The sequence below is a fragment of the Pongo pygmaeus genome, chromosome 20 (assembly GCF_028885625.2).
Source record: "Pongo pygmaeus isolate AG05252 chromosome 20, NHGRI_mPonPyg2-v2.0_pri, whole genome shotgun sequence".
Taxonomy (NCBI): Eukaryota; Metazoa; Chordata; class Mammalia; order Primates; family Hominidae; genus Pongo; species Pongo pygmaeus.
The window spans coordinates 19903124-19918987 of NC_072393.2; the positions used below are offsets into that span (position 1 = coordinate 19903124).

The window sequence follows — 15864 nt, forward strand, 5'->3', positions numbered from 1 at the left end:
GTTTTTTCCCTATATACACCTTTTTTTTTTTAAACCATGTAAATGGTACTATGCTATTCTGCAACCTTTCTCCCACAGTTCTTTCCATTTTTCTTCACATAGCATTGTCTGTGAAGTAGGGATGGGGAAACTGAGGCTCAGCTCAAGCATCACTTGAGCCCAGGTGTTTGAGTCCAGCCTGGGCAACATAGTGAGACCTTGTTCTTAAAGAAAAAAGTTTGGGTTGACTGTTTAGAATTTGAGAGTCTCTAGCATGTGGCACAGAGGGTAGATAATTTAAGCTGTGTGGACATCTTCGATAAACACTGTGGAAGAAGGGGCAGTGGCGTCCTCTCTTGGCCCACTGAAGCTTCTGTGTCCATCTTGTGTCCTTGGTCCTGTGGTTGATTGACAGACCTCTCCCCTGGCCCATGGCCAGCCAGCGTGTGTGTGTGATGGAGCTGAGACCAAGTCTCTGTTCCCTGCTGTGTCTAGTTGTAGGAGCTGACTGCTTGGAACACCTTTCTGTCTCTCAAGTTAAGTTGTATCTCTTGTACTTGGCCTTAACGAAGTTTGACGTTGAGAAGTCCAGAGCTGCTGTTTCCGGTGTGGCTTCCTTCCGGAATGAGTCCTAGTCACTGTTACTCAGAGATGTGCGTCAGGAAGTGGCTCGGGCCACAGTTCTGAGCAGATGGAGGTGTCTGTTCTGCATAGGAAAGAAGTATGCTTGTTAGGCAGGCGCTGCCAATGCCAAAACTTGGCCCACCTATTCTCTCCTTACCCCCTCCACAGGTCCTTCTGGGCCACAACAAGGTACCCTGGTTTGACTCTTAGGAAGTGGGGGAGCCACTGAAGGGGGTACAGATCCAGGATGTGGCTTTGGGAGCTTCCTCGGGCTATGCTGCCGGGAGGAGAGTAGACAGGGGTTCTGGGTCCAGAGGCCCATCTGTGCTGTGCGTCTATCTGTGTGAAGGGCAGGGCCACAGGGGCGCTCTGGAGGTGGGCATCTGGGCGCAGGCTTGCTGCAGCTGTGTGCCTACAGGGCCCTTGTCTCTTGAGTGTTGGGCGCAGCTCACAGCTAGCGAGCTAGCACTTGGACCCCATTATCATCATCTGACTCAGCACTGGTTGCTTCATGGGCCCTTCTTCCTTCCTGATAGGAAGAGGTGCCCCGAGGTGCCCTGTGCCTCCTGAGGACAGTGGCTGCCCCCAGGTTCAGGGCTCTGCTCCTCAGCATCTCCGTGGGGCTCATCATGGGCCTTGCACTCAGCACATCCAAACTGTAGCCCAACCTTCCTTCCTCAGATCTGCTCCTCCCCATCTCAGAAAAGCCAGCCCCACTGGTCCAGTTGCTCAGGCAAAAACAAGTGAAAGAAAGCAACCCCCTCGGGAGTGCCCCATCTCCCCTCTGCTCTGTCCCCTTCCCCAGTGTAGCTGCACCATAGGAACCGCTCCCCTGCCCTGCAGTCCTCCAGCCAGGTGATCCTTTAGAGCAAGCCAGATTCCTCCCCTCCGGCCTGGGCCAGTGCTTCCCCCAGTGCACGTCTCCGCTCGGGCCCTGTCTCCTTCAGGGCTGGCTTCCGGTGCCGCCCGTTCCGCCCAGCCCCCGCCCCTCTGTGTGCTCTGACTGCCCCGTGCTCTGCCTCGTGTCCCCACAGCGCCGTCACCAACACCCTCTGTCACTTCGCTCATTTTCCAGCATGGGGGTGGATGGTGTTCCCTCCGTCTTGTTCACCACTGAGTCCCCAGCCCACAGTGGAGGCTCGGTGAGCTGCTGTAGGGTGAGGAGGCAGGACGACGCCTAAAATCCACTGTTCAGAGCATCAGTCCTGCCGCTCCCGCCAGTGCTTTAACCCACTTACTGCGAAGCCTCACTTTCTTCCTGTCTGAAATAAGAGTGTTACTATGGGTATGTTAGTGATGGGTGCCACAGATGGCATTTTATGGTAGAGTTAGTATTAGTAGTGTGATCTCAGGGATTTGGTTTTATGATTTGTGTCTATGTACTTAATTTCTCTTTTAATTATCAAGAGATGCATACTGGCCTGGTGTGCCAGAAGTGTGCTGGGTGCCTTCTGTTTGTCCCCCAAGTCCTCTTTAAGAGTTCTGGTTCCTGCCACAGCATCAGTCAGCCTTTTGAAATTGTTCTAGAACATGTTTTCAGCCTGAGGCTCTCAGGCCAGTTGGATGGTGGCATTTTACGAAAATAAAGCAGCATTCCTATCTGCCCCAAAGCCCATGGAGGTGCTCCTGGTCAGAGCTGCGCTATACCTATATGGGGTCTCTAGTGTGGCTGGAACCTGTCCTTTTTAGCCCCTAGTTGAGGAAGAGCTGGGCTGCACCCCCACCACCTGCCAGCCCAGTGTGTGCGGGACTGTATCAGAGGAGACCGTATCCTCTGACCGTATCCTCTGACTGTATCAGAGGAGACCGATGCCCACTCAGCCTTGCTGGTGCTGCTCATCTGTGCTGGCTTGCAGCCCGGCCTGGGGTGTTTGGAGAGAGTGAGGAGGAGGGTGAGGCTGACCTTCAACCTTGTGTCTCAGGTAGCCCTGGCAGCCTCAGTGCTCTCCTCTTTCAAATGGGCACACTGCTGTTGGGATCTGTCTGTGCAGGCAGCAGCCGGCAGAGGATCTCAGCCTCCAGGACGGGGCTGCTCTCCGTGCACTGGCAGCTCCCGCACAGGCCTGGCCTGGAGCTTCCGCCACCGGAGCTGCCTTCCCCTCACTCTCCCCTGTCACTGGGAATTTTGAAATGAATCCTCATTTGCCAGTCAGGGTGACCTAGCCTCTTCACCTACTTTTAGGAAGTGTTCTGATGCACCCCCCACTGCTCTTTGCAGGAGTCATCTGTCGCGCTTTCTTCTTCCTGACAACTTTGCTCCTGGGTCTGTGCTTGCTGTGCGGTGGCCACCAGCGCTGTTGTGCTGGGGCCACTAGTCCCACTTGCTTCGAGGAGGGAGGAGCCACTCCTTACCCGCACCTGCTCTCCCCAGGAGCAAGTGTCCTGTGGTGGCCGAGGATTGGCCAGTAGCAGGCCCTGCGTCATTGGTCTTGGTAGTGGAGGAGGCTCCTGCCAAAGGAGCCCCCTGCACTCGGGGGCTGGCCCCACCCCCTCCAGCTGTGCCTGTCCTTCCTGAGGTGGGGGAGGGGTGCCGCAGGTCCCCGCCCCGCAGTGGCCTGCCTCTGGGAGGCACAGGCATAGGGCAGGCGGGCGCTGTGAGGCCAGCCGTCAGTGCCGGGCCTGGGATTGGCAGAGTTCCAGGCCTTAAGCTTCATAGTGAGCTGCTGTGCACCCTGAGTACACGCCAGCCAGCCCTCTGCTGAGGACTCTGATCCGCTACCACAATGAGGGGCCCAACAAGAGAGGTCTCTGGGGCTGGAGGGAGCAGCTCTGCTGAGCACCTGAGGCCCTGCTCCATCCTGCATCTCTCAGAACCTCTGGGTAGCCTCTGGTCCTATACCAGTGACAACGAAGTGAAGTGAGGCCACACAGGCATGGCCCCCCTGATCTGGCTGTCAGTTCCACCTTGTCCATGTGGGCCAGAGCAGCTTCGAGAACTCATTCAGGGTCTTCGGTTCAAATGGGCTTCATGGAACTGAGCCCAGGGCTTACAGGGTGGGAGGCTGTGCTGGGAGGGGCCCTGCCTGGCTGGAACAGGGGCAGAGTGGGGAGCATGGGGGTTTCTTTGAGTCACAGGAAGGGTGCTATGTCCTGGAGGTGGAGGTGCGTTCTCCCTGTCCACCTGGGGACTTCATCCCCAACAGTAGTTATCAGGCCAGACTGGGAAGCTTCATCCGTAGAGTGGGGACCTTACTTGTCCGAGGTCCTGGCCTCCCCTCATCTCTCACCTAAACAGGCTCCTCCCTGCCCTGGGCCTGGGAGTGCACATACCTGCTGTCTAAGGCAGTGCTTGAAGGAGGAATGTCCCACCCCTACCACAGTGAGGGAAGTGAAAGGAGAGGAGGGGACCCATACTCTGAGGGCAGTGACTTATCTGTGGTCTCATGGGAGGTGAGACAGACAACCTGTTAGTGAGCAGTTCAGATGGGGTTTATGGGCAAGGCACGTCGGAGGAAGGAAGGACAGAGACCATAGAACTTCAGGGCTGAGAGGGACACCGTAGCATTCCTCACCTCCCCCAGAGAAGTGAGGCCATGACCTCCACATTCGACCTCTACCTGGGCTCCATTCCACGGAGGAGCTGAGGGGCAGCTGAGCAGGAGCGGGGGCGGGGGTGGACAGGCTGGCCGGGGGCAGCGGAGGCCGCACAGTTGGTGTGGGATGGGTGGTAGGTGCAGGCTGGGACACCGGAGGGGCTGGGGACAGGTGGAGGCGAGTCTGAAAGCCTGTGCCCTTGAGATTTGGGGTCTCCCTGCCTCAGCCTGGTCATGCTAGGGGTCAACCATGGCACCTGGGTTGTGGTGAGACAGGGTAGGGAGCACAGAGCTGCTCTGGGCCTGTGTGAAGCACACCAGGGATTTCCTGGCCTTGAGGAGACCCCAGTGTTTGAAGCCAGTGCCCGGGTGCCCTGGCTGGACCACACTGGCACAGTACGCGTGTAGACGGCCTGCTTTCCCTCTGGCTCCAGAAGCATGAAGCAGCTGTCTCTTTCTTTCCTTTCAGTTTGAGTGCGTGAGGGGGCATATTTGGGCAGGGCCTTGCGCTATTGCTCATTTGTGAAATTGGCTCCTTTAAGGAAGCTGCAGATGAGTCAGCTCTGGAGTGCATCCCATGGATGGTGACAGGACCCCTGTGTTGCCTTGTGCTGCCCCCAGCCTCCAGACTAGGTCTGCCTGGCTCTACCTGGGACAGGCTTCCCCAGGGTGTTTGCCAGTGAGGAAACTAAGGCTCTGGCAAGATGAGTGCCCTGCCTGTGAGGACACAGATAGGACCAGAGGGCTTCAGCATAGAGCATGCCACAGGTGTGAATCGGGGTTCTCTGTGGGGCCCAAGTGGGCACCAACTGTCCCATGGAAAACTGTGACACTTCGGGAATTCCACTAGAGCTCAGCTGCTAAATTTCTCTTTTGTCTCCTGGTAAACACTGGGATGCTTTTTTAAGAACCTGACTCTCTCTGTCTCAATTCCTGTGCCCTGTCCTGTTGGGACGTCGAGGCTGGGATTAGAGCAGCCCCTTTAAGAGTGCCAGTGTCCCAGACCCTGCTGTGGAATGCCAGCCGCCTCCCTGCAGACAGACATCGTTGTGCTGTCGTCCTGTCTCCGTGAGGGTTAACAACACTTCAGCCTGTTGTCTGGAACCGGTTCAGACTGGTTTTCTGGAAAGTGCTTTGTCTCTCCGACTGAATCCTGGGAAGGGTCATGTGGAGCCAGTGATGTCATGGGATCAAAAACTGACTCAGCTGTTTTTTTCTTCTTTTTCTTTCTTCTTTAAATCAAGATATGTGTGTGCTGCAGGTACAGGGCGGTGGCACGTTGATGGGCCAGGCCTCACTCTACTCAAAGTGTACCTCGCTGGCAACCAACGGGTTAAATGTGATCCCCAGTCCCCACTCCCCAGAGGTGAGCAGGGAGTGAGGAGACCTCCCTTCCCTGAAGGGGAGAAGCTGGGGTTAACTCGAGTCACCACAGTGTAGGGCTAGTCCCAGGCCCCAACCCTGCTCCTGGAACAGTGCAGTCACCGCCCTCCTGAATTCCAGACATTACAGGTGCTGAAAATCCCAAAGGCAGGTAGTTCAGATCTAGAACAACGTTTCCTCTGTTTGCTGTTGAGCCTTTCCTTGCTGATAAGCAGCCACCTTCCACTGCTCCTGTTCAGCACCCTGCTGCCTCTGGCCCCCAACAGGGCAGGGTGTAGCTTGGCTCCACCAATGTTCAGCCACACGGTGGAGGCTGGGGACACCCCAAGGCAGTGATGAAATGTCCTGGGGATGCTTTTTTGGGGCCTGCGTTTGTTGTACATTCTTTTGCCATCCTTCCCGTAGGGAGGAAAACACTGAAAGCAACACTGAAAAGTTTCCAAGGAGGTGGCACCTTCATTGCACCCAGTTAAAATGTTGTGTCTTCTCCTCCCTCCCAAGTTCAGAATGACCGAAGAAGCATGCCGAACACGGAGTCAGAAACGAGCGCTTGAACGGGACCCAACAGAGGACGATGTGGAGAGCAAGAAAATAAAAATGGAGAGAGGATTGTTGGCTTCAGATTTAAACACTGACGGAGACATGAGGGTGACACCTGAGCCGGGAGCAGGTCCAGCCCAAGGATTGCTGAGGGCAACAGAGGCTACGGCCGTGGCCATGGGCAGAGGCGAAGGGCTGGTGGGCGATGGGCCCGTGGACATGCGCACCTCACACAGGTGAGTAGGAGGAGCCAGCGGGAGGGGCTGGAACCTGGAGACAAGCCCAGTGTGCCCAGGTTGGGGCTTGCCACACTCCAGGCCTGTTGGTAACAGCTTGGCGGGGTTGTGGAGAGGGCTGTAGGCTCAGCTTGGGCATCACCCACCACTGACAGCTGTGCTGTTGTGGCCATTCTAGGGCCCCAGGTCACAACTGCAAGTGGCACAGAGTGTGGGTCTCACAGGAGGAGTGGCACATTCCATCAGCTCCCCTGCCGTCAGTAGGCCTTTGCCACCCATGCAACTGCTGTCTGTCCAATTTGGTGCTTTTGGTTTGTAGGGACACTTGAGTTTTTCATTTGGTTATGCTTCCCTGCTTTTCAGATCTAGAGGTCAGAGGGCCAGGAATGCTACACCTACCTTGGTCACTTGGCTAGGGATAGAGTTGGGAGCCCAGCCCAGGGCACCCTCCTCGGAGCGGGTACAGGATGCTCACTCGACTCCATGTTCACTTGGTTCTGGTCTTCGGCTTGCTCTGTTGGTTTGTCCTTAGTCAACACTGATTACTTCAAGAGTGACTTTCCTCATATTCACCTTTTGTGAGTCTCTTAAGGTAAAAGCTTGAAATAAAAATAAGACCCAATCTACCACTTATTTCTTGACTTCAAAACCTTCCTTTCTCTCTGTAAAGAGAAATTCAGACCCAGCACCTGCTCTTGCATCACCCCTCTCCTTGGAGCTCTCCAGAATGTTCATGCCCAGACACCCACTGAGGGCTGTGGTGTGGCCACAGCTTCCTGGCTGGCCCTGTGACAAACTCCTCTGTGGCCCGTTGCTCTCTCTTCTCATCGCCCACTGGAGTCTTCTCCCTGTGGAGGGCCTGTCTCTCTACGCCTGTTTGTAAGGGACAGCTGGTGGCTCCTCACCTTCCCGTGTCAACTAACCCCACAGGGTGACCCCAGCCTGCAGTCTTATGTCAAATTCGTTTTTGGAACCCAAACTGTTGGGATCCTGAGGACTTCAGAGATCATCTGGTGTTCACAGCGTTTAAAATGGGAAGATAAATGGGAAAACCCAAGCCTGCTCCTGTTGACAAAGCCTCCTAGTCTGAGGAAATATACTTTGTAGTCCTGCTGTCCAAAGAGGGCTTTTCTGTCTGACTCTGCTGTCTGCAGTCCCCATTCTAAAACCAAGGTCTTCTTCTAAAGTTCCAGAAATAAAACTATAGGTCCAAGTCTCCTTTCCCTTTCTCTGTGTTTTCAGCCGGAGACCAGTCCATGACAGCTCAGCAGGGGTGAGTAGTGAGGGGCTGGTGTGGAGTCAGGGCAGGAAGAGGAGGAGTCCATGTTCATGGGAATCTGCAGTCCATGTGCATGGGGTCCCTTGTGCATTCCTGGGCTCCTGGCATGCATTTTCTCCTGTAATCACCGTGTTCCCCTGCAGGGTAGGTCAGTGGATTGTGAGGGAAAAGTTAAGTGTTAAAGAAACTCAGTTCAGCTGGGCGCGGTGACTCACGCCTGTAATCCCAGCACTTTAGGGGGCCGAGGCGGGTGGATCACAAGGTCAGGAGATTGAGACCATCCTGGCTAACATGGTGAAACCCCATCTCTACTAAACATACAAAAAAAATTAGCTGGGCGTGGTGGTGGGTGCCTGTAGTCCCAGCTACTTGGGAGGCTGAGGCAGGAGAATGGTGTGAACCTGGGAGGTGGAGCTTGCAGTGAGCCGAGATCGCACCACTGTACTTCAGCTTGGGGACAGAGTGAGACTCTGTCTCAAAAAAACAAAAAAATGTTACTAGCACCTCTGAAGCCCCCTCATGCTTGCTTGCTGTCACTGGCCTCTAAGGGTAATCACGTTCTTGACAATATGGATTTGTTTTTCCTGCTTTGGTACTTCAAATAAGTGGGATTATATACTATGTACCTTTTATCTTCCTGCTTTCACTCAACATTGTGAGATTTACCCATATTGTTGTGCATATCAGTAGTTAATCCATTTTCATTGCTGTATAGTATTCTGTTTATAGAGTTTCTATTTGGGTGTTTTTCAAAACTACCTTTTTTCCTTTCATGCTAACTTATTACCGTCTTATGACCGAATCTGGGCATATTGAAAGCTAGAGGCAGTTTCTGATGGCTTCTAGGAGAGAGAGTTTTCTTTTTCTTTAGTGGCTGGTGAATTGGAATCATCAAGAAATATATATGTGTGCATGTGTGTGTGTAGTGTACATATTGCTATGTTGGATGATTTGGAGCATGCAGAGGCAGATACAGTGGTAGAACCAGCTTTCTGCCTCCCTTTTTTACTCTCCTCCCTGTCTGTCTTTAACTCAGCAGTTTTTCTGTCTTAGTCTCCCAACTTGTGTGAGTGTTTTATATTCCACATAAATTGAGGGTGGAGGGCAACTTCTGGTTGTGTCGAATGAGGAGATTGTCAGAATTGACAAAAGCAAAGTGAAACAATCTCAGCAATCTGGAAAAATTGAGCAGGGGCATACAACAATCTGAGAAGTATTTATGCCTGTAACTGCTGAATTTCAGGTGAGAACAGTGAGACTCTATGGCATTTGGCCTGGAGCTATTCCCATGCCCTTTCCCATCTGTTTGGTAAAGAGGTTCTGTCCAGCCACTGTCAGCTGTGAGGACCAAAGCTTCACTGTGTGGATGAAAAGGAGGAGGACTGTTCATTTTAGAGTGGTAGCAACCCTGCCTGTGGCCTTGTAGATGAGAGTAACAGTCTTGGAGATGGGCAAGTGGGGAGGCACAGTGGCTCAGTTTTAGCCCAAGGTTGGGGCAAGATAGAAAAACTATTTGAAAAAATAATGGGCAAAAACATACTTGAGGAGAAACTCATCCAGGAAGCCCAACAAACCCTAAATAGCATAAGTACAAAGAGATCTTGACCTAGATACATCATAGTCAAACTGTAGAAAGCCAAAGAAAAAAAAGAAAATCTTGAAAGTAACAAAAGAAAAACAACTCAGCACATCTGGGGAGCATTAATAAGATGAACAGCTGACTTCTGACTTGAGACAATGGAAACAAAAAGGAGTTGAATGATGTTAAAAGTATCCAAAGAAGAAAACTGCCAACCCAGAATTCTATAGCCAGTAAAAACAGTCCTTCAAAAATGAAAGCAAAAAAGACATTGTCAGGTAAACAAGACTGAAGGAATCCATTGCTGGTAGACCTGCCAGTTCTTCAGCCTGAAAATAAATGACACGTTGGCAGCTTGAGTCTATGAGAAGAAATAAAGAACACTGGAAATGGTAAATGCATGGGTTAACTGGAAAGACTTAACTAGTTCTGCAGTCTGGAAGCCAACCAAAGGCTTCGAATGATTTGTTGGGTTTATAATATCCATAGATAAAATATATGTGATATTAGTACAAAAGATGGGGAATGAAATGGAGCAATATTGGAGCAAAATTTCTGTATCTTACTGGAATCAAGTTAGCATCAGTCTTATATAGATTGTGATTAAGATGCTTACTGTAATGCCTAGAGCAGCTATGAACAAAATATCTTTAAAATATAGTGTTTTAAAAAAATCAGGACTGGGCGCGGTGGCTCACTCCTGTAATCCCAGCGCTTTGGGAGGCTGAGGCAGATGGATCACAAGGTCAGGAGATTGAGACCATCCTGGCTAACGTGGTGAAACCCTGTCTCTACTAAAAATACAAAAAAATTAGCCTGGCGTGGTGGTGGGCGCCTGTAGTCCCAGCTACTTGGGAGGCTGAGGCAGGAAAATGGCCTGAACCTGGGAGGCGGAGCTTGCAGTGAGCCAAGATTGCGCCTCTGCACTCCAACCTGGACGACAGAACGAGACTCCATCTCAAAAAAAAAAAAGAAAAAGAAAATCAGATCATCAGAAGAATTAAAGTTGTACACTAAAAAATATTTAACACAAAAGAAGGCAGTTTCTTTATTTACTGAGAAATAAAGGAACAAAAAAGAGGACACGTAGAAAACAAAATGGCAAATGTCAATCCAGCCATGTCAATAAGGCAGTAACTGTGAGGGATCTAAATACCCCAATCAAAAGGCAAGGACTATCAGATAGTGTAAAGAAGCAAGATTCAGGCCGGGCGCAGTGGCTCACGCCTGTAATGCCAGCACTTTGGGAGGCCAAAGTGGGCAGATCACAAGATCAGGAGTTTGATAGCAGCCTGGCCAATACGGTGAAACCCCGTCTCTACTAAAAATACAAAAATTAGCTGGGCGTGGTGGCACGCACCTGTAGTCCCAGCTACTTGGGAGGCTGAGGCAGGAGAATCATTTGAACCCATGAAGCGGAGGTTGCAGTAAGCTGAGATAGTGCCCCTGCACTCCAGCCTGGGCGACAGAGAAGACTCCGTCTCAAAAAAAAAAAAAAAAGCAAGATTCAGCTTAATTATATGTTGTTTTTAAGTGACGCCCCTTAGATTCAAGGAATAATAGAAAAGGATGGAAAAAGAGATACCATAAGTAACCGTTTGAGAGCTGGAGTAACTGTATTAATAAGAGATAAAAGACACTTTAAGACAAAAAATATTACTAGAGCCAAACTGTGACTTTGTTTTTATTATTATTATTATTATTTTATTTTTTTTTTTTTTTGAGACAGAGTCTCACTCTGTCACCCAGGCTGGAGTGCAGTGGCACGATCTCCACCTCATGGGTTTCAGCGATTCTCCTGCCTCAGCCTCTTGAGTAGCTGAGACTACAGGTGCCCGCCACCATGCCTGGCTAATTTCTTGTATTTTTAGTAGAGGCAGGGTTTCACCATGTTGGCCAGGCTGATCTTGAACTCTTGACCTCGTGATCTGCCCGCCTCAGCCTCCCAAATTGCTGGGATTACAGACATGAGCCACCGTGCCCAGCTGCGACATTTCATATGATATTTCAGGAAGACATAACAGTCAGCAGAGCCCCAAAATACCCGAAACATAAACTTGATAGGATTGATGGAAATTAATCAGTTATAGTTAGAGATTTCAATATCCCGCTCTCAATAATTGGTAGAACATCTAGACAAAATCGGCAAGATATGGAGGACTTGAAGAACATTATTAACTCACTTAGCCTGACTGACGTCTATAGAATACCTGGTGAATGCAGAATACATCCTCTCAATTGTAGGTGAACGTTCTCCGTTGATCATACATGGGACCATAAAACAAGGCTCTAGTATAGCTGTAAAAAACAAAAAGAAAAGGAAGTAACAAGTGTTGAGGAGGAAGTGTAGAAACTGGAATTCCTCATACATTGCTGGTAGGAATGTAAAATAGCCCAGATAGTATCTTACAGAGTTAGATGTAAACTTACCATATGACTTAGCAATTTATCCAAGAGAAATGAAAATGTGTCCACGCAGACAGGTACACCTGCAGCAGCATGATTCATACTGGTCGAAAAGTAGAAGCAGGGCCAGGCGCAGTGGCTCACGCCTGTAATCCCAGCCCATTGGGAGGCCGAGGCAGGCGGATCACCTGAGGTCAAGAGTTTGAGACCAGCCTGGCCAACATGGTGAAACCCCGTCTCTACTAAAAATACAGAAATTAGCCGGGTGTGGTGGCGTGCACCTGTAGTCCCAGCTACGTGGGAGGCTGAGGAAGGAGAATTGTTTGAACCTGGGAGGCAGAGGTTGCAGTGAGCTGAGATCGCGCCGCTGTACTCCAGCCTGGCGACAGAACAAGACTGTCTCAAAACAAAAAAAAAAAAACTGGAAGCAACCCCCAGTGTCCCATGGATAAAACAAACCTGCTACCTCTATATACCAGATTACTGTTCTGCTTTATAAACTACTCATGTGTGCCATAACATGGCTGAATCTCAGACTTACCACGCTAAGGAGGAAACAGCAGATCCAGGGACTACTTGTTGTATAATTTCACTTACAGGGCATATTGCCCCAAAAAGCAAATTTCTTTGAGAGATGGAAAGTGACCAGTGGTTGACTAGGACAGGGCTGGGGGTGGGTGGGAGCAGTGATTAACAACACATGGGCACATTTTGGGAAGATGGAAATATTTTAAAATTGTATCGTGGTGATGATTGCACAAATTTACTGAAATCATTGAATTGTACTCTTACGGTGGCTGAATTTTGCGGTATGTAAAGTATACCTCAATATGGATGTTAAAAATAAATAATTAAATAAAGGTTAAAATAGTTTGGTTTCTGTTCTGGCATCCATAAATGTGCACACAGAAAAACAAAACCCACAGAGGTAGAAGTTGTGAGTCTGTTGGTTTTGTGAGGCCAATCCAAAGGTCGTGGGCATGTGCTGCCCCCATGCCGAGTCCGGACTGTCAGATGAGGCTGGAGCTGGCAGGCAGAGGAAGCTGCTTTTGGTTCTCTGTTTTTTGGAGTTGGTCTTGCGCTGTCGGCCAGGCAAGAGTGCAGTGGTGCAGTCGTAGCTCACTGCAGCCTTGAACACCTCGGCTCAAGCCACCCAAGTAGCTGGGACCATAGATGCATGCTACCACACCCGGATGGGGTTTTTTTTTTTTGTTCTTTTAAAAAATTTTTTTGTAGAGATGGGGTTTATTATGTTCCCCAGGCTGGTCCTGAACTCCTGATATCAAGTGATCCTCCTGCCTCAGCCTCCCAAAGTGCTGGGATTATAGATGAGCCACAGCACTGGGCCGATTCTTTCTGTTTTGTTTTTGTGATAAGTAGCAGATCCAGTCCTGCACTTTCCTATAGGGGAGAGTCTCTTTCTGTCAAATGGTTGATCTTCAGAAGTAACTGGCCATACCCAGATGGAAATAGCTTGATTTGTTTTCTTTTCTTTCTTTCTTTCTTTTTTTTTTTTTTTTTGAGGTGGAGTTTCGTTCTTATTGCCCAGACTGGAGTGTGGTGGCGTGGTCTCAGCTCACTGCAACCTCTGCCTCTCAGGTTCAAGCGTTTCTCCTGCCTCAGCCTCCCGAGTAGCTGGGATTACAGGCATCTGCCACCACGCCCGGCTAATTTTTGTATTTTTAGTAGAGACAGGGTTTCACCATGTAGGCCAGGCTGGTCTCGAACTCCTGACCTCAGGTGATCCACCCACCTCAACCTCCCAAAGTGCTGGGATTACAGGTGTGAGCCACTGTACCCAGCTTTGATTTGTTTTTTTTTGGATGGAAGAGCATGTTGCGGCTCTTCTCCAGGGGTCCTGCAACTGAAAGGTAAGGACTGAGGGTCCCTCAGTCACCTTGGGCCTGCATGGAGTGAGGGAATGAGAACTCTGTGAATGGCCACACCTCACTGAGGTTGTGTTTGTGTGTGCCTTTTCTGAGGTGTCAATTCTTTCTGGATTGTCAGTGGTCCAGGACCAGACCTGCTGTATGCCAGGTACTATGCTGATCTCTGGTGGAGAGGTAATCAAGACAGGGTCTGATTTATGCAGCTATTTTTTTGGAAGACCATGTCGTGAAGGAAAGTGCAGAGGTCTTGGAAAGAAGGACTTGCCATTGCCGGTGTGGCTCACCATCTCCATTTCCTTATTTCACCTGGGAGGAGACTGGGCTGTGGCTTCCGTGGTCCATGGATTGAGCAGACTTCAACACAGCCTAGGTGGATATCTGGCAAGTTGTCCCCCTGTTAGTGGTGTGTGGTGTTCAGGCAGCTCTTGTGTCTTGCTCTTCTCTCCCCACCTCCCCTTGTACCATGAGTGGCTTGTCTGCTGTGGGAGGGGGCAGCACTTTGACCAAAGGCCTGCCCCATGGTCTGGACAGGGCAGGCTGGGATGTGTGTTCCTCGGCCACTTTGGGGCTCAAAGTAGCATCTGTGCTGTTAGATCTGATCTTGGCTTTAGTTTTTTTTGGCCTTCAGCTCCCTGGTCAAGCACTTGTGGCCAGTGACAGACTGTAAAACACACTGGAAATGTAGTCCAGTTGGTGACACTGGTGTCCTTGATGACAATTAGAATCATTGTCGTCGTCTTTCTTTTTAGACTTTGGTAGTCACCAAGGGGGCGGTGGGGTGACACATCTGTGTCACTTCCCTGCCCAGAGAATGCACTGGCTGATCATTTGATGTTAAGACAGGTTAGGCCACCCACCACGGTGAGCATGCGTGCCCATCATTAAAATGCAGGTTAGGCCAGGCGCAGTGGCTCACGCCTGTAATCCCAGCACTTTGGGAGGCCGAGGTGGGCAGATCACGAGGTCAGGAGATCGAGACCATCCTGGCTAACACGGTGAAACCCCGTCTCTACTAAAAAAAAAAAAAAAAAAAGAAAAATTAGCCGGGCGTAGTGGCGGGCACCTGTAGTCCCAGCTACTTGGGTGGCTGAGGCAGGAGAATGGCGTGAACTCGGGAGGTGGGGCTTGCAGTGACCCCAGATCACACCACTGCACTCCAGCCTGGGCGACAGAGCGAGACTCCGTCTCAAAAAAAAAAACAAAACAAAAAACATATTGACACCCAAGCCTTCCAAAACCAAAAACAAATCAGAAAGTAATGTGATATTGCTTCTTCCTAGACATCTAGCCACCCAGTTGTCCAGAACGTGGGAGTGTGGACGGATTTGTTTTGTTCTGTGCCAAAATGGGGCCAGCTGGAAAAAAGGTGTGCATCGCATAATTTTTGCAAGATGACTCTGAGGATCATGGATGGAGTCCTTGCTGTTTGGACAGATGCTTTTTACAGGGAAGGGAGAGGAGGGTGAGGTCGACACCGGAATTGCCCCCAACCCCCACAACCACGTGAGCATGGGGCTCCCCTGGTGTGCCCGAGATGATGAGTTCTGACTCACGCGTGCACCTGTGAGTCAAACCCTGATTTAGGTCACAAACTTTATCACTGCCCAGAAACCTTACCATCCCACTCCAGAAGGGCCCTCACGCACTCCTAGCCCTTCCTGTTTTGATGCTTCCCCTCATGAGACTGGTCTTGCCTCTTTTCCGGTTTTCCGGGGGTGCACTCACTCAGTGCTCTTTGGGGTCCGGCTTCCTTCTGAGTGTTTTGGGATTTGCCCCTGGTGTGTATTGGTGTGCCTCTTGAGTAGTGTGCACAGGGTACTTCTCACCTGTCAGTAGACATCTGTGCAGCCTCCAATTTGGGGCTGGTGTGAGCACCCGCTGCTGTGCAGGTCCTTGCAGATTGTCTCTTTGTGGGCACGGGTCAGCATTTCTCTCGGTAAACACTCAGGTTGAACTGCAGGGTTACAAATTGTGTGTGTCGTTAGTCGTTTTAAAGAAACGACTGGGCTTTTCCCCCAAAATGGTCTATGCTTTTCACACTCACAGGTGGCAGTCCAGCACACCATCTTCACTTGTTGTCTTTGTAGTTTTAGCCACTGGGTCCCCAGAGAGGTTGAGGTCCAGACTTGGCCTACATGTGTGGCTGTGTCTTAAGCCCGTCACCCTTGCCCCTCTTTGATGGAAGCACGAGGCCAGGCAGAAGAGCTCACTGCCCCTTGTGCTAGTCAGTCACATAGCAGATGCTCGGACAGTTGCTGGTGCCACAGAACCCCTATCATCTTTGTGTTGGCTGCCTGCATACGGGTGGAGGGGTTGTCTTCACAGCGATGTGCAGAGCTGAGCTTCCATCCCCTGCTCTCAGGACTATGCCTCCGCGCAGCTGCTCCCGGCCCGCCGGCCGGCTGTCTACAGGAAT

The 15864-nt window shown here is 50.7% G+C and overlaps 1 protein-coding gene across 14 annotated transcripts in view; it reads left to right on the forward strand.

Annotated features, from left to right (window-relative positions):
• GATAD2A (GATA zinc finger domain containing 2A) overlaps nt 1–15864 on the forward strand; it is a 121537-nt gene that overhangs the window by 73939 nt on the left and 31734 nt on the right. For 6 of the 14 annotated variants that reach the window (XM_054465067.2, XM_063658805.1, XM_054465078.2 and 3 more), the window contains one exon: nt 6026–6295. In XM_054465067.2, coding sequence (XP_054321042.1) covers nt 6027–6295 — 269 coding nt within the window. In that variant the 5' untranslated portion in view covers nt 6026. Of the gene's footprint in view, nt 1–5380; nt 5503–6020; nt 6296–15864 lie in introns of those variants that run through there. The other 8 variants (XM_054465077.2, XM_054465068.2, XM_063658804.1 and 5 more) reach the window with 3 other exon arrangements.